General features: G+C 37.3%; 1 protein-coding gene across 1 annotated transcript in view; it reads right to left on the bottom strand.

Moving 5' to 3' along the window:
• Window positions 1–16,940, bottom strand: part of LOC105445265 (prickle planar cell polarity protein 3-B-like) — a 50,356-nt gene extending 33,416 nt beyond the window's left edge. Inside the window, exons 1-2 of the mRNA XM_030995000.1 lie at window positions 16,665–16,940; window positions 8,573–8,658 (exon numbers count right to left, since the gene is read on the bottom strand). Of these exons, the coding sequence (XP_030850860.1) occupies window positions 8,573–8,658; window positions 16,665–16,733 (155 nt within the window). The 5' untranslated portion in view covers window positions 16,734–16,940. The remainder of the gene's footprint in view (window positions 1–8,572; window positions 8,659–16,664) is intronic.
• Window positions 16,941–24,426: the final 7,486 nt, after the last annotated feature.

Below are 24,426 nucleotides of genomic sequence, written 5' to 3'. Positions count from 1 at the left end.
AAGATGCTTATCAGCCTGCTCTTATAGAAATAATTCACAAAAATCCATTTTGAGACAATATGAACTTTAACCTTGAGATATACATAATAAGGCCCTTGAAGGCCTATAATTTCTAATTGTTTGAGTCTTTAATATTTTGTCTATCCAATATACGACACTATTCTGTGTATCACCAATTAGCAATGACTTGGTCATTCCCACAGTATATAGACACCCATTTTACTAAAATACAAAATGCTCCTGATGGATATCCTTATTATTCTTAAAGCAAACCTAAGATGCAATCATGGGGTGTAAGATTGCTCATGGATGGATCACATTTGCTTTCTGATGTCATCTGATCTTGAAATAGGTTCTTAATTGCTTATGATCCATCATCCTCTGCTTACCCCAAATAAGAACTTGATTAAATCACTTCGTCGCCCCTATCAATATTCCTTTAAGGTCAAACTAATATTTGCACCATTCTTCACATAATGAATGTGAAGACATAGGAGTCAACCTAATTCAGAGTTTTCTTCCAAAAAGTAGAGATAACATAGATATTTCTTCAGTTTTCACCTAAATTTTATGATGAATTTATTACAAAATTGATTCTTTTGAATTGCATTAAATCCTTCGATCATTGGTGCCAATGAATCTATATAATGTATTCAGATAATCATATTATCAAATTCTACAATTGCAATTTAAATTTGTAAATACCTGCACAATGATATGCCCAGAGAGATAATTTATTCAATACATCAAAATTAAATATACCTAAACTCTAATTTGTATGCAAACTAAAATACATACAATTTGTAGAAACTCTAACAGACCTGCTAACAAGTTGCCAAAAAACTTCTGCAAGGATTCACTCCATGTTTAAGTGATCCTTTAAATGCATCCATCATCTTAACAACTCTTATGACATAAAAGATGATGTGTTTCAACGAGATATCACAAGATTGCTCTGATGAGGAGGCAGGGTATATCTGCTTCTAGAGACTATGAAAATAGTAACTAGAAGAATTTAATCCAATATACAGATCACCAAATCTCAACAAAGTGAACAAACCACAGAGGAATAAGAGATCTGGGAGCTTCACTCTCTATCGATCATGAGATATACTGGTTCATAAAATGAGGCAACTTCTAAAAAGAATTATCTTCTCAGTGAATGTTTAGCCAATTTTCAACCTGTTCTGATAAATGTTATTTGTCATTTACATACATGTTTATTAATAAAAACAAACTTTGTAAATACACAGTACTTCTAACAGTGATTCAAATTTACTTATTTTGTAAAAGGAGCATAACATTAATGTTGAAATTTAGACAAAAGAAGTGAAATTATCAAATAATTATTGCAGCAGTTTAGAATAATTGTTGCTTTGAACGATTCACCGAAGCAAAACATTGTAAACAAAGTAATGTGGAGTGACCAAATTGGAAACAAGATCTGTAAACTGTACAAATAATGTTTATTACATATTACATCAAAAGACTTTTCTTTTTAATTTCAATGTTTTGTACCTATCATAATAAAATTATGCCAGGAACATCATATCACTGCATCATAAATCACAAACAAGTAAAAATTGTAATTTGAAAACACAATACAATCATCTCTCATTCAATTCAATACAACACTCCATATATCTACACAGGAAGAACACAATTTCATGACACATATTCCACCACCATCCTATTTAAAAACTAACAAATCTGGGAGATTCGGCAAACCTCAAAGCAGTGTCTGAGAGACACCGACCTAATTCTTTTCTGGGTCCCTCTGGAAATTACATTCTTGCCAGCCTCGTTCTCTGAGTGAAGACTTCCAACAACTGCACCTAGCCTCAAATTTGCTTGATTAGTGCACACGTGGGACTAGGAGAGAATCACGGCCGGCCGGCCATGCTTAGGAAGTATGAAACCACCGGCTGTTAGATCAAAGAGAGGCTCTCGATCATCTTCATTACTTTGAGATACAATAAGACAGAAATAGTAACAATGTGCACAGAAAGGAAATGACCAAATGGCATTTCTGGTATGTTAATATTATGTGGTTCTATGTAATATCATATTTGCAAAAGGTATGAAATACATATTTTTTGTTCTCTCTCAGGTTTTCTCTCCAATACTTAGAAGCCTTTACTCTCTACAAAAAATCGAGTGATCACGGACGTCACTCCTCTGGAGAGTGAAAATGTAGTGAAAATAGAGTGAACATTCACTCTTTTCTTCTTAGAGAGCACTCTAAAATCAATCGAATTTCACTCCTAAACAAGTGATCATGGACGTCACTCCCAAGAAAGTGAAAATAGAGTGAAAATTCACTCTTTTTTTTTTAAGAGAGTACAATCAAGCTCAAATTACAGAGTAATGACCCGGACAAAACCGAACAAAAACAAAACAATTTTGAGAAACATCAATTATTTGAATGACTGAAAGCCATTCTAGAAGAGAAAATGATTCCTGTTTCTATTCTGGTTTACAAGTTAATAATAATAATAATAATACAGACATTTATAACGTGCAACATATCCACCCAGAGGGTACTCAAGGTACTTACAATGAGCTACATAATATACTTATGTTAAATTTTGCTTACATTACATTATACATACTTTAAAAAAGATGATATTAGTCAAAGTTAGCCATTAGATAAGTTTTCAGGCTGGCCTTGAAACTATCTACTGATTTACAGTCCTTAAGTGTGTTAGGGAGACTGTTCCACAATTATGTCTGAGATAATGAAGTTGTGTCTTCAGAATCACAGTTGCATTCAACCCATTAGAAGCTAGAATTTCAAGGCTCATGAATATTCATGTCAATGATCTCTCATGTTTGCATCCATCTTACTCCAATTCCATTGATTGGACTCATATCACATGACACTTCACAGTGACCAGGTGGTCCGTTTCTATGGTGATGGGATGACCAAGAGGGGAGGGAGCAAGTTGATATCTTGATCCAATCTCAGCAAATTACATGGAGCAGGACATCTTCATCCTGGCCCTGCAGGGATCACAACCAGGTCATCTCTTTGATTTTTTTTAGGAGGATTAAATAGGTCAAACCAATGAAGTCAAAGGTGAAGTAATGAGGTCAATGGTGAAGTGATGAAGAATGTCTTTAAGATTTTTATAAGTTTTTTTGTTTGTTTGAACGCTGCATCTTCTATGTTTAGTAAGCTCACCTTGCAACTCCATTTTCCAAACTCCCATACAGACTTTTAACAATAAATATCCACTGGTTGATCTTGATCTTTCAGTATCCTTTATAGAGTAAAGTAGGTATTAAGCAAATATGGTCAGACTAGAAACAGATATCTTATAAGCCAGTTGATAATCTTGATTGCAATTATGCCACTCATACACATGGGAGAAGATAATCCATGGGAATCTAACTTGAGTTTCACTTGACAAAGTTTATCTAAGGACTATACATGAAGCATATTCATAAAGAAGATGATCAACATAAAATAAGCAAATCTACCCTATCAATATCTAAAGTAGATGTGAGATGATTATGTTGGCTTCAGGTCAAAACCTCAAGTGAGAACACTACAATACTAATACTTCATTTTCAATTTCAGAAAAATGAAGATCCCCAGAAAATTTCACCCATTCTTTTCTTTTCTACATCTATATCTCTCTTTTAATCTCTCTCTATCTGTATTTCTGTCCTTCTGCATCTTAAATGTTTCTTCTTTGTCTCTCCCATATTCCCCCCCCCCCCCCCCCCCCCCGTCGCATATCCCACTCACTCTCTCTCTTCCTCCCCTCTCTCTATCTGCCTCTTTATCTTTCTCTTATAAGATTTTAAAGTTGTTGATATCATCACCATCAACTTATATCATGTTCTCTAAACAGCCATCATTTGCAAAAGCTTTATCAACAGATGATGCAAGAGGCTCTTTGTATGAAATAAATATATAAGCTCTGACCTTCATCATTTCTATGGTATTGACGATCAATATGGACACACAAATACTATGAAAGATATCTTAATTCATAAAGCAATTGAAATATAATAGTCATAATTATTGATAAAGACATTAGGTCATCCAACTCAATTCAAGTGTTGTCATAGCAACAATGGGGAGTTGGTGTTTCGTCCTAAATGAGATTGAGATGATGTACAGAGGTACTTGTTTATGTAGAGCATTTGAAAGTAAGTGGTGAAATCCTGGGTAAATTTGTTCAAATGTCAAATTAAAGTAGATTTCTCTTCTCTCCTATCCAGAATTGTGGGACAGCAGGTTTATATGGTGCGATAGTTAATACACATTCTTTCAGAGCTGATGGGCAGAAAGAGGGGGGCTCTGTTTGTATGAAGAAATAAATTCCCTCAGAAATTCTCTCACTAAATGTTTCATTGTATCAATATTGTCCTTTAAATTCTGCTAATGAGAGCTTAAAAGATTGAACAAATGATATACTACAGATGTGATATTGTGTTTGACAGGAAAGATATGTTTGCTTTTCTTTCTTTATCTTGTGCTCCAGTCTTCCCATTTCTAAAAAATAGTTTAAGTAATAAGTCAACATCAGGAGTGATGCATATTTCATAATACACCCCTTCAGGGTTAAGACCGCCATTTTAATTTGTTAGTACATTGCGTAATCAATGTTTTCATATGCGCATGTATTGAGCGTCACTGCCTGCGCTGTGCGCTCACATCATATCGACACATGCGCTTTCCATGCTGCATAAAATAAAAGCAACTATCCATATTTACTCGTAATCTAAAATGGTGCCCATGTCGGCGTATGAGCACTCATGTTACTGTGAAAGAGTGTATTCTGTATTATTATTATTTTTCATACTTAATCAGAAGAATAAAAATGGTGAGCTTCACTGTGCAGAATTTGTTTTTTTAGTACTGCTTTTTGCCTATTCACTCTGTTTAATATATCAATAATCACTAATCATATCCCAATTCCATGGTTTTCTGCTATTGACCACTTGATTAATAACCTTCCACATAAATCTTAAGAAATCACAAAGCTGTTCTGATGTCAACAAGTCAAACACTGACTTCACCATAGCTCGCTACCCACTGACTCCAGTAAATTCTGCAACAAGTAAATTTCAAGACTCTATTGATTTCACGACTCTCATCAAATTCTCATTACTTCCCCCCAAATCTCACATTTTGATATTGCAGGGTCTGGAGAGCATTTTGAGAATTCAATAAAATCCCATCGTTTATCCCATAATTGGGTAAATATTTGCGGCGGCACGACCTGCCAAAATGGGGCTGTCACATCACGTTGCTGAAACAGACATCAGTTTTGATTGGAGAACAGAAACTTTGTGACTCCACTCTATTTTCTTTGAGATATGAAGGAAAGAAAACAACTAGAAAGGACTCTGAAAAGAGGATGCAGATCACTGCTACTCTGACTTACGGTAGTCGGATCAATGAAATAATAAGATTATTTATATATCAGTGATTTTCTTTCAGCTATAAAATATGTTTAAGCTCCAAATAGTACACAAAAGTTGTTTGAACTTGATGAACAAAATGCATTTTAAAAATGATTTATCTTATGTCTTATTCACACACCACATACTATACCACTTCTGAAAGAGGTAATAATTTTTCTTTTGTTATAATTTGTTGTTGTTTGTCATGAATTTTTGATGAAACTGCCCCCCCCCCTCCCCTTCAGTAACAATGTTTGGAGAGTTGGATCTTTCTTTAGCCTTCTCAACACTTTTTGAGGCATGTGCAAGTGCCCCTCCCCCCTAAAACAGAGGATTTTTGATCTGCCAGTGATAGAGACTGCTGAGATTCTGAAATGGACTGGAAGTGTGAATGGCAAAATTATTAGAATATCAGAAACAAGTCTATTGCGAACAGTGGTATCAAACCTACACACATTCACACCCACCATCAAAATTCTATTAAAGTTTGATTTTGGCAAGGACTTACCGCTTAATGATTATCAGCAATGCTTCCAACAGAATGAAGAATTTAAATTTGTGAACAGTTTTCATCCAAAGCGAGGAGAAGGTGACTAGGCTACAGTCTAATATCAGTCAATTTAGGAGGTAAGTATGTTAAATGAACAGAGTGGGTGGTCAAGAAAACACTGAAATTAAGGGTAATTGCAGAAGAAAATTGAATAAAAACCAAAACAAATAAGAGACCGGTTGAAGGAGACCAACAGAGAATTTCTGATAGATAGTAAGATATTAAAAAAACAAAAAGGATGGTGGAGAGAGTGTGTGAGAGAGAGGGAGGGAGGGGGGGAGGGAGGGAGGGAGGGAGGGAGGGAGGGAGGGAGGGAGGGAGAGAGAGAGAGAGAGAGAGAGAGAGAGAGAGGGAAAAAAGAAGTGGAAGAGACACAGTTAGATGAAAACATTGAATTGGAATATGCTTGTGTATTCACTTGCCTATTTCAAATCTTCTTTTCTATGCTTCTCATGTCAGCATGCTCAACGAGGTAAGTTTTTCAAATATTCCATCTCTTTGGGGCTTGAAGGGCAATAACACTGTGTTTAAGTGTACGAGTTAGTGCCCTTCTGGCTCTAAACAGACAATTTGTTGATATACCCTGTACTTGTGCCATAAGCAAAAGATTAACCATGGTAAGTGATGTTGAATGAAATGGATTTATAAGATGTACCTTTGGACCAATTGTACAGGATTATAAGTTTGTGAGATGCCCTTCACCTTAATACTTCAATCTGACTTACTGCATGAATACAAGACAATCAATCCACAGCGGATTATAATGGATAAGCTCTCTAAATCTAGCTTTCTCAGCAGAGGGCACTATTTGCTGATTTTTTAATTTGCCAAAGTGATCATTTAATGTCACATAGATAATCACTCCTATGACCTATACCTCACCCCCACACACAGCTGTCAGCTAAAGACCAATAACAATCATTTTGAGCAGAAATTCCAAATCAAATAGCTCTACTCAATATTATTTGAGGGTGACATAAACTGAATGTACCTTAAGAAAATCCAGAAAATTTCACAGCACTTTCTAAAAATTACAATTGCAAAGGAATTTCACAGATACAATGTGTGTGAGCTTCGGTTCAAAGTTCAAACATCGATTGAATTTGGACAAAGAATAAAATGCTAACAAAGATCTAATTCATGATCAATTTCAATAGTTATTATAACTAACAGTTTGAAATGTAAGTTGTAGAATAAATGGATCAAAATAAGATAAAAATCAATGTTATTTCTTAAATTCTGATCTTCTTTTATTGTCAATCATCCTCTATTCTTTTGTGTGATTAATCAATGTTTCCCAGAACAAGCACCAACAGTACCACAATTATGACTAGTGTCCTAGACAAATAATATTCATAACCATCATGAATATACACCGATTCGGGCGACTTCTGGTGGAAGTGCGCCCCCATAAGGTGACGCCATAACTGGGGGGCGTCTGACTGCAGCTAGCTAGCTTACATTGCAACGGGTATGCTATACCTATACCGAACCTCGCCCAGGCCGGCCAGGGTCGCTGCTCCGCTAGCTAGTAACCGCTCTCGAGCTCTCTGTACTGTCAGCTGGATCGGAGAAGCCCCCCAGTTATAGCGCCGCCACCGGCGGGCAGGTACATAAAACCCCCAAACCGAATCGGTGTATACAGATAAATAGTCCAATAACAAAGGTATCCAGTAACCTTTGACCCCATGCATCTCTCTCACCTGGTGCCCCTCTATGGGAACCCCACTGTGACTGGAATGCACTCCTAAAGGGACCAGAATGCTTTCTCCTCTACTATAGTCTATTGGTAATCATTCATCTATAGACTATAAAGTTCCTTACAGATATGTGAATGATTTGTGTTACGTGCATGCAAAACATTTTGGCCCAAATTCACAAAGGAGGTTTAGATTTAACCTATGGCCCAAATTCACAAAGGAGGTTTAGATTTAACCTATGGTTTAAACCTTCATTTACATAACCCATGATTTGAAAATTAGCGCAAAATAAGCGTACCTTGTTTTGCGGGCGTCTAATATTGGACCTCTGACTTGTGTCGTGCTTATTTTCCGCTTATTTTAAACTATGGGTTATGTAAATGAAGGTTTAAACCATGGGCCAAATCTAAATCTCCTTTGTGAATTTTGGCCAATAGCTTTGATCTGAAGAATAGTTGATGAAAGGTCTTTTGATTATAATATCAATCACTCTGTTGATATTTGATGTATTGCTAGCTGATTGTATATTTTGAATCAAGAATGCGCAGTTACTATTTTTGAAAATTAAAAAGGCCAAGTTTAAGTTTCTTCAGAGGACTGACTTTAAATGCCATCACTCTGCTGTAAAAATGACAATTAATATGGAGGATTAAACTTATCTTGTTCTCTAAAATTCCTTACAGGAATCATGGCAATTTCTAAATGTATTGCATCTCAAAGAAGAAATTCTAGACACATTGTTAAGTTTAAAAGTGAAGAAAATAAACTTGGGAACTTTTCGTGATTATCCATTACCTTGTATTGCTGAAAAAATAAACTTTGGTGAGGTTCAATCGTATCTATAAAAGAATGTCTTTCTTCTGTTATTACATGAATTTATTGGTTATTATAGAAATCTCACCTCCATTTATGTGGCACAAATCCTAGGCACTTATCTCCACAGCTCAAACAGGGCTGCCCTTTATCCACCTCTTCAAAGGCGGAATTCTGAAATAAATAAATAGGATATGAGAAAACATAGATAGTTAGTATTTGACAATACGTCACATAGTTTATTAGAATACAACAACTAAAAAACTCAAATGCAATGAATACCCTGGATGATGGAAGCCATGGTGACATACAAGTTCCATTGTATTAATGGGCAACTTTTTTTACTACACAAAATAAGCTGCACTATTTTTTGTATTGTTTTCTTTCATTGGCACATTCCTGTATATCAAGAGTGTTAAGAATACAACAGTGAGACAATAACATTGGATATGGTCTCCCTCCAGTACTCCTCCTTCCGTTCACCCAAGAACAACCTTATCAATAACTGAATACATGCATTATTTATTTTCTGGATATCATTTATTTTGGCAAAGTAAAGTACATAAGCACCACTATACATGATTTCTTTATGATTGCAAATGTCTGACAAAGGGCCATTATTAATGGCGTTAATATCTACTGCTGATGTTAACACACTATCAATATGACACAATACCAACAAAATTTAAATGAAATGAGTAAAAGGATAGTTCACTAATTGGCTGGTTTCAAGAAAGTGTTTCTAGCCTGATAAAGGATGCCCCTTTTAAAAATATACTGACCAATGAAAAGTTGGGTGCATGAACTAAGCATGTATCAAGGTTCTACTACTGTAAAAACCCGAGACTTTCACCTCCATGAAATGGTCACAAATTTCACAAGGTTGTTGAGATTTGCATTTTTTTTAAATCACAATTTTGCTGTTCTAGTAAGTTTCTCATCATGAAAAAACCATCATTAACAATTCACAAAAGTTCTATGATGTGATATAATCATACAGTATACAACCCTTCAATGAGAAGATGAAAAGAAATGGATTATGTTCAGGAAGCTTTGATACATTCCTAAAAGAATGGCTCAATTTAGCAACGGCTTTGTAAAGGATTTGTTTCTTGTACCCTTCTGGCTTTCAGACTATAATAACCTGATCCTTGATTGATGTGGTCTGATTGGTATAGAGTGAAGACAATGATTTATGTCCTGAAATGATTGGATTAATTCAACTTAAAGGCATCATTTGACGATGTTAAATCTGAGATGCATGGGCCTTCGTGTTATCAGTGTCTGTGATATGGTGTAATATTGAAGCTCTAAAAGAAATCCGCTTCAAAATTATCATGAAGTGCTTCAAAAAAAATCTTTGAGTGACCAGTTTTACCATACTCATTTTCCCCAATAGACTGTAGTGTTATAAAAACTGTTGGGAAAACATTTTTTGAAATTTCGATTTCCAATCATAAATATCTTGATAATCAGACAGGCGATAGGCTTGTAAAAGTCATGGAATTCCTGACTGACCTAAAGGTTTATAATTATGATTGCAGCATGAGCTAAATCCAGGATTTTGTTTCAGAATCTGAGACAATGTTACAGAGTCACTTTAAGATGAACCTACCAGAGCAAGGAACGGGATATCACTTACGAATTACTAGAAAATTATTGGACAGAATCTCATTATGATTTTGCCAACGTTTGACGGGGCTCAACACCAACTACTAAAGTTCAAGACAAATGATTCCCTCTTTTTGAAATAAACTCAAAGACTGTGAAAATTATTTAATTAAGAGATACATAAGGATTCTCTGGTTTTGAAAATACCCTCAAATGTACTCCTTAGATTTAACAAAAGTAAGGAAACTTAGAATACAAGGCTCATTGCCTGTTTATATAGAGCCAGAAGGGCATTATTCTCTGTGTTCAAGAATATGAGTTTACGCCCTTTTGGCTGTAACCTTAATAACCAGATATTTATCGAGTTCCATTCTAAAACATTCACTCAAAGGATATTGATATAACATGCATATTATAAATCTTATTGCTCTTAACCATTCTCCTATTTTGTTTTGCAGATAAAATGTGATAGATAAGTTTGTATGCAAAACTCTCTGCAAAATAACAAATTCCAGTACAAATAATATTATCATGAACCCTACTACTGTAGGGTCCATGATATTAGCAACCTCACTCTCCGCCTTAGACAAAATATAACCTTGAACAAGATAGTTATGACACCAGTCTAGAGTTCAGTAATGCTGTAACATATCTTAGAAGGAATCACCCACAGAGATGGCAAGAAATAGGTCATGGATCAGATGTATACCAGACAACCAGAATAGAAATTGTAGTTAAGTTCATATGACAGTCAATTGATATTAAGTTTAAGCCATGGCTTAAAACTTCTTAGTTATCTCGTAGTTTGGAACCATGAAGATGGACCCGTAGTTATGAAACTGCGAGTTCACTTGAAGTTATAGCCCACAAGTGGTATTAAGGTTAATGGTGGTAGTGGTGGTTATTTTAGCAACCAGAGGACCAACGTGATCCTCTGTGATAACTATGAGCAGTGGGGGTCCTCACTCAAAAATATTTGCCGTGTAGACACAACTAACCTCCAGGTTGTGGCAACTTTGATTTTTTTTGTTGCAGTCCCGTGTGAACCCTCCTTGTTGTTAGAGGATGAGGTTTATAACTTTGAGGTTTCGATGTTGCCGTACGAACATAGCTCATGTTTGGAACCATGAAGACGGACCCATAGTTATGAAACTTTGAGTTCACTTGAAGTTATAAACCATGAGCGATATTACGATTAATGTGATAACTCTGAACAGTGAGGGTCCTCACTGGAAAGTATGTGCCATGCAGAAGGTTTTTGGCAACTTTAAACATTTTTTGTTGCAGTTCCATGTGAAACCTCTTTGAGGTTTGGCAAACTAGACGTTGTCATGTGAACATGGCTTATGTGGAATTGTATATCACACAATTGGCAATGACCATACATACCACTCATAGTTTCATTGCAAGTAACCTCAGGATTCTGTAATGGATACAATAACCTGATGACAACTATATTAACTTGCTTGATGAAAGATATGAACAGAACATCTAAGGTTTACTGTTTCATTTTGGTTATAAATTGTCCTAAGTCTCATCTATCCGACAATCATTTGCTTGAAAATAATCTGTTTTTGAAAGATTATGACTTGATATTTCCACTTGAGTCAAAGCTATAAAATGATGTTGAGACAAATTGTCATAAAACTTATCGATGAATGCTCCCCCCCCCCCCCCTAAAAAAAATGATTGGACCATGATTGGACAAGCTTGAAACAATATACTCTCTATGTAACAGCCAATTCAAAAGCATAGGAAAATCTGAAGCAAGCTCATAATGAATTACATTTAATCTTGAAAGAAGATAGGAAGCCTTTGATACCACTGGATACAAACAGAAGGACATTATGTCATATAGTGGCATCAACTTTAACATCCTTCAGGCTCTGAAGATCATGATGTAGGGTAATGCTCTGACAGACAGTAATGAGTTTTGTAGGAGCCGACATTCTGGAATAAACTTGCATGTAGACCCTAAGGGGTGGCATCAAGCTTATTTACTACCATCATTCATCATACATGCATGTGTTGCTATGGGATACGCTTACTGGTATATTAGAGTCATTTACAGGGAATGAGGGAGAGACAGAGAGCACCGATGGGGAAGGGAAGATGGAAAGGGAGGAGGAGGAGGAGGAGGAGGAGGAGGAGGAGGAGGAGGAGGAGAAGGAGGAGGAGGAGGAGGAGGAGGAGGAGGAGGAGGAGGAGGAGGCGAAGGAGGAGGAGGAGGAGATAGCGATGTAGAGAAAGAGAAACAGAAAGAGAGATAGAGAGTAAAAGGAAAAAAATAGAAAATGGTGAGTCCAAGTTGAAAATGGAATAGCAGGGAAATGACTATCACCTTATTGGTTCACAGTCTTTAGAATCATTAGTAAAGATCTTCACCCTTTGAGGCCGTACAGTTATTTTTCGTGTTGTGTTACATATGATCAGTGACATTGGGGTGACCTTGGGGTAGAATGCTTTCAAATATAAACACATCAAGAATTTGTTTGACATAGAGTAAACATCTTCATTATTTTCGAGCAGCCCAGGAGAGCTAACCTTATGACCCATGACCTGACATTCAAAGTGACATTGAGATTTGAGACTTGTGTAACAGGATGGTGCTAGCTTCATCCTCTGACTGAGTGTAAGGGGGGGGGGGGACCATTTAACAGTTGTTATGAAACCATTCATCTTTCAACAAAACTATCAATACTGAAAGCATAAGAAACATCACTGAAACATTTGACAAATGAAAAGCACCCATTCAGGGGGGGGGGGGGGGAGGCTGTCACAAAGTGTTTCATATCTCCTTAAATTCTAATTCAAAAACATTTCATACACTTACTTTATGTGAGTGTAGCATTTGGTAGGTCTCATCAAGTAGGCCTACACTGAAATCTGGTTAAAGCTAGACTACTTTGTGCATTTTTCCCCTTTTTAATCAACATATTTTCTGATGAGTGCAATAAAAAGTAGGATTTCAATATCTCTCAAAAAGGAGGACAACCAATTGACCTTGTACTAGAAACATTTCTACGGCCTACTCTCTTTGAATTCCCGGAATTTATATCACTGTTGGTGGATGCTAACTAAAGCAATGAACTTATGACCTCCTGGCGGACATGGCAGGGAAACATAATTGCCTGATTTCATGTTGCTCAAAAATGTGTGAGACAGGTGCAGAGAGGATGTATATGGTGACATCCTTCTCTCAATCTAAGTGATAAAAATATGTTCCCTACTGACTCCAAGCTAATCACACAATTACCACGGCTGCAGACATATGAGGACAAGGACTTGGTTTCATGGCTATCATGAAGTCAGATCAAGTGTGATAGCAGGCGCTCCAGACTTCGCTCCGAACATTGGAAAACATGAAGATAAAAGCGTCTGTTTGGAGCCAGAAGGGCACTGACTCGTTTCATTTTACGCAGCGTTAATGCTCTTCTGGCCCCAAACAGCCAGAATGTATCATTTGATGATATTTGTTTTCTAAAACTGAGAGAAGATTAAACTGAAGAAAACCCTGGCTTGTTAAATATTATCAATATTTTCTTGTATTTTTTTATTCCTGGAAATGAAATACAATAACATTTTTTTTTTTTAATTAAAAAAAATCATGAATCTTTTTCTTTTCCTTGGAAATGTAATAGATCACAGAATATAAAACATGCCACAATGTCATTTTCCAGGACCTATAAGGCTTAAAATGGTTTTTGGCCTTATGCCTTGGTCACAAATACCCTTACGGGCTGCTACGAACGCCGTACGAACGATTTTCAGATCATTTCGTAAGATCTTCCTAAGGCGGCCGTACGAAACAAGCGCTCGTAGACCGTTCGTAGACCGTTCGTAAGAACGCAGATTGGTCGATGGTCTTGTCCAAGATTTTTTTTAACATCGTACGAAACCCTCTCTTCGTAAGGCGGCAGTACGAACGCCGTAATTACATCGTAAGAACCACGCAAGATCTTCGTACATTTCGTAGGGTCGAGGGACAATTTTAGAAGCTTCAAATTATTACGATGACCGTAAGAACGCCTCAAGTTGTTCATAGAGGGCTCTTACGGCTTTCGTAAGAACGCCTTACGAGCGGAGATTCTTGTGGTCTTCATACGAATGACTCCTGGCGTTCGTAAGAAGTTCGTAAGGTGCTCGTAAGGTGTACGTACACAATTTTTGCAAATTTTGAGTTTTAACGGTTATAAAGCCTCACTCTGTTCATAGTGTTCGTCGAGGGTGCATCTCCTGTCGAAGAAATATGGGACCAAAGGGGAAATCTGTTAGAGGAAAGAGATGAGGAGGAAAGAGAAAGAGGAGGAGAGCGGCAACAGCAATATCAAGCAGAGGCGCCGGAAGTGGGGGCATTCGTCCCCCTCCCAACCCTATAAAAAAGCAGTAAAGGAGTATAGATGGTTTGTATTTTTTAACCAAACTTAATTTAATTAAATTAAATTAAATTATATTCCATTCAAAGAAAAGGAATGTTAATAGGGATTAAATTTCGTATACATTCCGCATGCTCCTAAATTTTATCAATGGATGTTTTTATAATATATGCGATTTGCGCATATCGTGGAAATATTGTAAGAGGATGGGAAAGTGTTTTTTTTTAAAATATTATAGTGGTGAGAAGACATGAGCCCCTGAACACTGGCGTACTAATGGGCGGGGGGGGGTATTTCTAATTCGATACCAGTGATTTACAAATGTTGCTGAAATGACATGATTTTCCGGTATTTTTTCTCAATATTTTGGTAAATCATATTTTTTTATGCGTTTGTTTGAAAATTACTAATTCCCAAATTAACAGCTGGGCATAAAAATATGCTTATTTAGAAGCCTTCATGTTAGGGCCTGCAGAACGGCGGGGCTCGGGGCTCGAGCCCCCCCCCCCCTCACTTTTTTCAAAAAAGAGGAAAGGAAAGTAAGAGAAAGAACAAAATGTGTGACCTACCAATGTCACAAATGAGATATCAAAATATGCTCATCTGACCGTAATTAGATGCCGAAAACCTTTGAGCTTCCAGGGGCTCTGCCCTCTGGACCCCACCAAGGGCCCTATGGTGGACCCCCTGGATGCTCATCTGACCGTAATTGAATACCTATAACCCCTGAGCATTCGTGGGCTCTGCTCCGTGGAATCCCCGACAATTAGTGACCTGCCAGTGACACAAATAAGGTATCTAAATGCTTATCTGACCGCACTTTAATGCCTAAAAACCATGACCTTCCGGGGGCTTAGTCCCTTGACCCCCGCCGGTGCAAAGCCCCCGGACCCCACGCCAATTTACGCTACGCTCGCTACACTCTAACCTGATCGTTAATACTCCACTTTGAAAAATGTTCCATGGGGCCTGCATGTAACATGTAAGCCTAGGAGTGGTGGTGATGCAAATTTTCCTTCTGCCCCCCCCCCCCCCTCCTCCAAACGATTTTGCTCATTACGCCACTGTCCCTGGAAGGTGAGCCCCCTGGATTTTTTGCCACCAAATCCCAAACTGATTTCGGCGCGCCTGATATCAAGAAATGATGGCCATATCGGAAGCGACCGGGAGGAGGCGGTGGAAGATGACGACGACGACGAGGAGGGAGAACCATCAAGACGGCAGTTTGACGGCGATGAAGATGAGGTAACGGGGAAACTGAGAAAGGAGAAGTAGTCCTATGACTTTGATGCCACCACAGAGCAAAAACTTGTTGACTTCTTCGGTTAACATGACTGCTTTTATAATAAAGGAAGTAACAGATATTCTAACAGCAAGTTCAAGAAACACTTTACGGAGTTGCAGTTGCAGTTGTAGTCTTCTTGGCAATACTGTCATCGTGTAATATCGAACTTTCAACAGTCATAGAATTTTCGACAGTATACGGCAGCGCTTTTTTTGCAACCCGACCAAATAGGAAACAAATTCTTAGCTCTTCTTACGAATGACTTGTGAATGCCGTGAGTTAAACGTACGACCACCTTACGAGAACAAAAACTCGTAAGATTGGCGTACGTCTGACGTAAGAAGAACACAAGGCGTTCTTACGAAAACGTACGAACTCTGGGGCTATTGTATAACCGAAAATCACTTCGTTTCTCAAGAAGGTCTTGAGTTGTTCTTGCGAATTAAACGGCGTTCGTACGAACTCCGTAAGAAGGACGTAAGAATATGTGCCCCATCTGCGAATCTCTACGAACTCTGAAATTCGTAGGAACAGGGAGATTCGTACGAACGAATCGTTCGTACGAACATTTGTGACCGTAGCATAAGGTAGCTTAGCAAAATGAAGTGGCTTGAAAAGATGTAATATGCATTATAATTAAAGATGTTTGTTAATCAAAAGTTCTTTTTAAACATATTTCAACTTACATTTTGCTATCTTTAAGCATCATAGAGAAGGGATATGCATTTACCAGCTCCACATCCTAACAATGTGGTTCTACCTTTGTGTCTTAAAATCATGATTTGCAACAGTTATGTAGTTTGGATTCCAGAAGCATATTGTTATGTCACTATATGTTGCTAATACCTAATACTTTATCTTGAGTAATGATTTTAAAGGAATGCGAAAAAATACAGAATGGTGTTTACCTGCCTCTTCTTAATATTATGAGAGAGAACACTCCGCACGCTGAACACTCGTCTTAACTTGCGAAACATCTTGATGGCACAATGCTAATTAAGAAGTTTTGAAGCTAGTTCTTCGTATCTAACATCCAAAAGTTTTGATGATGGTACGAGCAGCTTCATATCATGTAAGTTTTGCTCATAGTGACTTGCGCAACTATCCAAACTTCTCAAGTTCTGATACATGCCAAGCAGCAGATTCTGTGTTGAAGGGTGAAAAGTAATTCATAGTCTATCCTTGTAACTTTAGAACACCAAGGCCTGACAATCGCAAGGAAAAGATCTGTATTGCCAAGTCGGCAAATACAGCATAAAATCACTTCAAAAGACGTTCAAACAGAAGTTGATGAAACTTGTAAACGCCACACATATAAACTCCATCACATCTTTTCAGAATTTCCTGTTCAAGATCCAAGTTCAATTTATCCACATTCTGCAAGATTATGCAGTGCTACAAGGAAATTAACATTCAAAATGAAGGGAAGCTCATCTTCTTATAAAACTCTTAATGTAGAAATTCCAGATCACAATGAACAACATAGTAGTTTGAAGGCAAGTAGGCATCTGTGTTGATAAATTCTGTTATGATGCTAAAGTTCCTAGACAAGAAACACTCAAATGATATTCCACCCTTGACATGGTTAGAGGCACACCTTGGATAAGATATCACAAAGTTGAGAACTTGTTTACAACTCTCCCCAATAAGGAGAGAGAGAGAGAGAGAGAGAGAGGGCATTACAGATCAGCTGACAGGAGGTATCCAGGCATCACCTTCATAACATTGCTCCATCACTCACAGAATGAAAGTTTGGAACCCAAGTACACTTTCTCTATAACCCTGGAACTTCTGGTAGAGAGAGAGAGAGAGAGAGAGAGAGATGTTTCTTTCACCTTCCCGGAGGCATACCAACCAATCACCATAACGACCCCTCTGTCTTGGTCTGGACTTGGCAGTGACTTGGCAGCCACACTGTGCTCTGCCCAGTGAACCCGGTGGGAGAAAACTTATTTTGAGAGCAACTTAAATGAACTCATGCAGACTGACACAAATTCTTGCTTTCTTTCTTTTCTTCCAAGCCCCCATTGCACCCCCTCTCTCTATCTCCTCCCATATCTCCTTGTGTTTTCTGCTGTCTTTTTCTATCTAACTCTCTCTTCTCTCTTTAAAGTAAAAAAGAAATTTTCTCAGGAACTCAGTAATAAACGATGTGTCAGAAATGTTTATCAAGAATAGCTTCAAAATCAGATTTATGAAAAATAAAATTATACATGTATATCAAGCTTAAGAATTAGTTTATAATGCTAAATTGTGAAATAAAATCAACCTCTATACTTAAATCTAATTTTAAAATATCAAAAATTTCATACATGCTATGTAAAATGATCCTCCTTCAAGCTTGGTAAACATCTAAAATAATTTCTTAAATTTGGAGTGAGTCATTTGCAGCCATAAAAAAGAGGTCATAAATTAAATCAAAGGCATATAGGCATTGGAGGCACAAAAGATATGAGAGCAGTCTCTTTGTCCAAAAATAAAGAAACAAGAACATATTTTGTATTACCACGTTGTGTTCTATTTATTTCTGAAGACTTAATAAAGACTTTTGATATCTGTATTGCACATATATATCACATTCTTCATGTTAAATATTATCTTTGTTTGTCAAATTAGGATCAGTGATTTCATCGGTGATTAGAATCACAAGTAATTCAATTTAAATGAAGGGTACTACGTAATTATATATATGCAATACATGTTGCCCCAGGCGCGGATCCAGGGGGGGGCCGAGCGGGCCTTGGCCCCCCCCCCCTCCCCCGCAAAAAAAAAAAAAAAAAAAAAAGAGAGAAGAAAGGAAAAGAAGGGAGAAAGGGAAAAAGGAGAAAAAGGGAAAGAAAGAAGAGGAAGAAGAAAAGAAAAGGGGGAAGAAGGACATCGGGGGGCCGAAAGGGCCTTGCCTCCCAGGCTGTTAACCCCCCCCCCCCCCCCACCCCCAATCAAAATAAATAAGAGAGAAGGAAGGAAAGGGAAAGAAAAAGGAAAAGAGGAGATACTGGCGTACTGATAGAGGGGGGGGGGGGGGGGGGGCTTGGGGGAAATCAAATTCAAACGTGGTTTATTTCTAAATTCCACAACGGTGGATTACAAATAATGCTGACATGACATAATTTCCGAAATTTTTCCTCACTTTTTAATAAATTATACGTTTGTATGTGTTTGTTGAAAAATGACATATTCCTAAATTTACAACCAGGCAAAAAATATGATTCTTGAGATTCCTACATGTCAGGGCCCGAGGTACGGCGGGGATCGAGAGCCTCGAGCTCTCCCCCCCCCCCCCCCCCCACTTTTCTTGAAAAAGTATATTAAAGAGAAATAAAATAGAATGAGAGCAAGAAAGTAAGAATAGTTAACTGCCAGTGTTAACAAAATAATCTGACCGTGATTAAATGCCTAAACCCCCTAAGCTTCCGGGGGCTCTGCCCCCTGGATTCCATCTAGGGCCCTACGGCGGGCCCTTAGATGATCATCTGACGGTAATTTAATGCCTAAAACCCCTGATTTTTTGGGGCTCCGCCCCCTGGACCCCACGCAAAATAGTGACTTGCCAGTGTCACAAAATAATAAGGTATACACAAAAATATGCTCATCTGACGCCGCCTCGGCCCCACCAGGGGCCCTAAGGCGGGCCCCTGAATGCTTATCTGACCGTAATTTATTGCCTTAAACCCCTGAGCTTGCGGGGTCGGACAGGGTATCAAGATTGTGTTTATCTGACCGCAGGCGCGTAGTCAGGGGGGGGGGGTCCCACCAATCGGAAGAGGACGAAGGAAGAAAAAGGAGCTGACAAAGAACATCTTTGAAATTTAGACAAGGATTAAGAGTATAGAGAACGGTACAACGCATCGTTTTCTTTCTCTAATAATAAAACGTCAAAGCCTTGCGCAGGAGGGGAGGGGGGGGGGAGACTGAATTCAGACGAGGATTCAAAGGCAAGAACGGTAATACGGTAATACTTAAATGATTTAATAAGACGTAAAAGCTTCTGCGCTTCGCGCGGGATGGGAGGGGGGCTGATTTTAGACAAGGATTAAGAGTCGAGAACTGTACAACGAATCGTTTTCTTCCTCTAATGATTTAATGAAACGTAGAAGCTTCCGCGCTTCGCGCAGGAGGGGAGGGGGGTTGATTTCAGACAAGGATTAAGAGTCGAGAACTGTACAACGAATCGTTTTCTTTCTCTAATGATTTAATGAAACGTAAAAGCTTCCGCGCTTCGCGCAGGAGGGGAGGGGGGGCTGATTTTAGACAAGGATTAAGAGTCGAGAACTGTACAACGAATCCTCTTCTTTCTCTAATAATTTAATAAATCGTAAAATTTTCGGGAGGGGAAAAAACTAAATCCAGACGAGAATTGTTTTCGAGAACGGTACAACGAATCGTCTTCTTTCTCTAATAATGTAATGAAACGTCAAAGCCTGGGAGGGGGAAACTCGCCCCCCCCCCGCATTACGTCACTGTTGGTCACCATAACGTACCAATATTTGGCTCGCATAATTTCAAATTTGGGCCCCCCCCTAAGAAATCCTGGATCCGCGCCTGTGTTGCCCATTATGGTAGTTCCCCCTTTTACGATAAGCAAAAATTCCATGTCACTTTCAGTGGCTTAGGCATATGGTAGAACCTCAACTAGGCTTAAAAGTGTCATTTGGATGATTTGTGAGGCACGCTTGATTTACCCCTATCTGATCTCAAGAAGTCAGAAGCTAGGACATGAGCAAATGTCAAGGACCAGTCTCCTAATAGTCATCATCTTCTTTTCAATTATATAAATCAGATATGAGACAACCGATCCGTCCATTACTTCTACTCTAGCTATTTCATCCTCATCCTTTCACAATTATCTCACACTGTCTCTAAGCGGGTGACAATAATGTGTTTGTTTGTATGTTTGCTTGTTTGTTTTTTTTAGCTTTTGTTTTGATGATGCATTTTTGCTTTTGTTATACTTTTGCTTTATTGATTTTCCTTTTTTTGTTTTTGCCCTAGTTTTTTTCATATGCTTTAGCATTTAATTTTGCTTTTGATTTTGTTTTTGCTTTTGCTCTTTCTTTTGGTTATGCTTTTGCTTTTGTTTCCAAAATTCTCAACAAATTTGGCAAATTTTTACTAAATGAATACTACAAAGTAATCTTTCAATGAATTCAACAGAGTATAATAAACAACCAAGAAACAAAGCAATGAAAGATAAGGACGTTTAAAAATTTGTTTATTCTAAATGTATTTCTGATTTTTCAGCTATTTTTTAATAATTGTTTTTAAATCTTGATCATGTGATGGTGCGACAGTTTCTTCAGTCAGTGAAGTGTGTTCCAGGCTTCAATTCATCAAGTTGAGAAAGGATTTTAGGTTTTAGGGTTATGGTTAGGAATAGGTATAGAGTACTGAAGTTATGATTTGATTACTATTAGAAATTAATCACAAGGTGATCCTATAGGATAATAACTTTGTAACTAATTTACTGAGAAACAAGACAATCCCCTTCCAGGATTTTACTACTTTCCTTTTACAAATTTCTTGATAAGTATTTATGAGAAACAATCTTTCTACTATGATCTTTTCAAGAGAGAATGTATGAGACGAGAAAATGGGAGTAGGTCAGTGACAATGCTGATCCTTGGCATACTTATAGAGAATGGAAGATGTGATGATTAATTCCCAGTCACTGTCTTCCCATCCATGCTTGCCTTCAAGCAAGATTTAGCTCTCTCACTCTTTTTGAAGATAATTTTCAAGTCGATTTCATGCTCGTCAATGGTCTACTTGACTATGAAATTGAAAGTGCATTATGGACAATTATTCCGCTTCAGTATGATCCCTTGCTAATCAAAGGAACGAGAAAACTTATCACTCTTATTACTCAAATTACCTCATATTTTGTTATTGAATATTTATCTTATTATCTATATACAGATAAACATTTTTTAAATAGTTTTTTTTAATTCAAAACAAAAATAGGTTGCATTTTAGAATGAATATTTAAGAATTGTTTGCATGAGACTGACCTAATAAATGGAAATAAATACGCTCTTATAACCACAACCATATTAAAGTGCCCTGAATTTACAAATAAACATCAATATTTATGGTCATTTAGTCTGTTTGTCTTGATACAAAATTCTGCAATATACTGTTCTCTTTTACAAATCATGAACTATATTTTTAAGATACTAAAACTTACAACACTCATTTGGTTGTCAATGACTTAAGACACATTTTCAAAGTTTAATTAATCTTCTAATATTCTAATCCCATTAATTCATGATTGCTACAAATGTAATACAAAAAAAGTAATGTATATATATTTTGTTGTTGTTGTTATTGTTCATTGCTATGTTAAATAGCAAAAGCTTGCCTAACAAGAAATCTCATTGTTTTTCTTTTAATTCATCTTCGTCTCTACCCCTCCCCACTCTTTCCCCATGCAGAGCCCCCTCCCGAACCCTGCCTAAACTTCTCCAGCCCCCCCCCCCCCCCCTCACTCTCTTCCCATATCCCCTCTGGCATGTAATCTAGAGTAGGTTAGTGCAGTCAATAGGAGGTCCTGCACAAAATGTCCTACACTTTAAATTGAGATTTGGTGTGAATATGATTGCAGCTCACTTTGGTCTCTTCATGTCCTGAGCGCTGTCTATCATTCATGCAACACCCTGAGGCATTATTGGTAGAGATTTGTTGAAGAGCAGTTAAAAGATCTTTAACCTTTTCTCTCTGTATTTAACCCATATATGAATAAGAAAGGTAATACATGTATCATACTGATTTCTCTACGGTTTAATGGCTAAAAATGTTCTTTTTCATTTAGACAGAGTAATAGTAATAAAACAATGGGCCTTTCCATAAGTATAATCATCTCTCTATTTTTAAGATGTATGTATTAAGTATTATTTATATAAATGTGGGAGTGAAAATATCCATTGTAAACTTACATTTCTAAATAAAAAATCTGCTAGTTTGATCTGACTGAACGTGTAATAACCTGAACACATCGAATCTTAAACTTTCCTATCAAACAGTCGGCAAAGCATCTTCTGTAATCTCTTTAGCCAGATTTTCTGAGAAGTATTTTTTGTTATAAAAAGTACATTGACACAAAGAAAGTCTTTCCTCTTTCTCTTCCTCACTCTCATTATCAATCCCCAATCACTTCAGTGAGCTAAAATTAGCACTCTGGCACAGATTCCAACAAATAGATGTCCTACATTTTCAAGACATTTACTCTTTAGAATTCCTGAGGACTTTAAGCGATGGCGGTGTTCTGTTATTGTGTGGGCCGATGCAGCGGGCGGCGGTGGCGTAGTGCCGCGGCAAAGTAATGATGAATCACTGGAATGACGATACAGCAAGTACCCAGAGGGTATATAATCTCAGAAAGCAATGGAATTGAGGGTATCAAGGGAGAATGGTGTTTGCATGCAATGGGACCGCATCAAGGGTGTACGTGACTGGTAGAATGAAGACGCCGATGTCCTCCGGTCTGACAGGTAACGCATGGGTGAACTCGGCCCATTGCTGGTATGATCATCAGGAGATTGGAAGATTCTTGATCCTCGTAAAGTCACAATATCTCAATTTAATCTTTCAAATTGGAGAACTACTTGGATAAGTTGCATAAGGTATGCTCAGAGATATAATGGAACAGAGATATAATCATGAGAGAGAGAGAGAGAGAGAGAGAGAGAGGGGGGGGGGGGAGAGAGAGAAATGAAGAGATATTTAATAAATAATTTTGCATTAAAAGACATCTCAGAGCCCTGTCTGTATGATCCCCCTGCCCCTACTTTAAAATTACTAATTCATACATGCTCTTCTTTCACTCATAATTTTTAATCAGGATAAAAAATAGACCTCCCGCGTTACATCAAATAAAACAGACAATGTCTATAGTTGTTTTTGTAATATATCTAACTGACCAGTAGGATATAAACTTGATTAATTTTTCATATTTCAAATAAGACAACCATGATAAATTCAGGAATCTCCAATAGAAATCTCTGAATTTCTGCAGTGAAATAAAGTGAAGATACCCACATGTCCAAGATCTTGTGCATGAATGTACAATATGTATCATTATGACGTACAAGTACAGTATTGAGTCCCTGTCCATTAGTTCAAAACAATATTTAAAGGATGATAGAGGGCAGTATGTATCATTCTTCTTAGAACACCAGTGGAACACTGGCATACATTTTGGGGACACATCAAAAGGAAAGAGATCATATTTGGCATAACTTATTTATTTTAGTATTTTCATAGCTGTATGAACCGTCAAGTTGATTGGCTGCACATTTCTTGCCAATTTAAGGTTATAGTGCTAGCATGACTAGTTGGAAAGAATCATGTATATTTATATGTCTTTTTAAACTGAAATAAATAAATAAAATAAATAAATAAATAAAAAATAAAAATATTTAGTCTAATTTAAACTTCTGTCATGATCTGAAGAGTCTGGTGAACTTTTCTTGAGAATCATTTATACAAATCCATTTTCATAGCATATCCTCTACATGACGCACAAAAAATATAATCAGTATTACATCCATCTATTTCAAGAATGTAATATTGTCTAGTCACTTTAAGAAAATGTTTAAGTCATTATTATATTGAATGTAAGACCTGCCTTTTTTAATATGTGTTTAAGAATAGTTTTACAATAAAGATCGCACA

This window comes from Strongylocentrotus purpuratus, unplaced genomic scaffold, assembly GCF_000002235.5.
Source record: "Strongylocentrotus purpuratus isolate Spur 01 unplaced genomic scaffold, Spur_5.0 spur5_scaffold_21, whole genome shotgun sequence".
NCBI classification, from domain to species: domain Eukaryota; kingdom Metazoa; phylum Echinodermata; class Echinoidea; order Camarodonta; family Strongylocentrotidae; genus Strongylocentrotus; species Strongylocentrotus purpuratus.
This window is presented reverse-complemented; position numbering and strand designations above follow the sequence as displayed.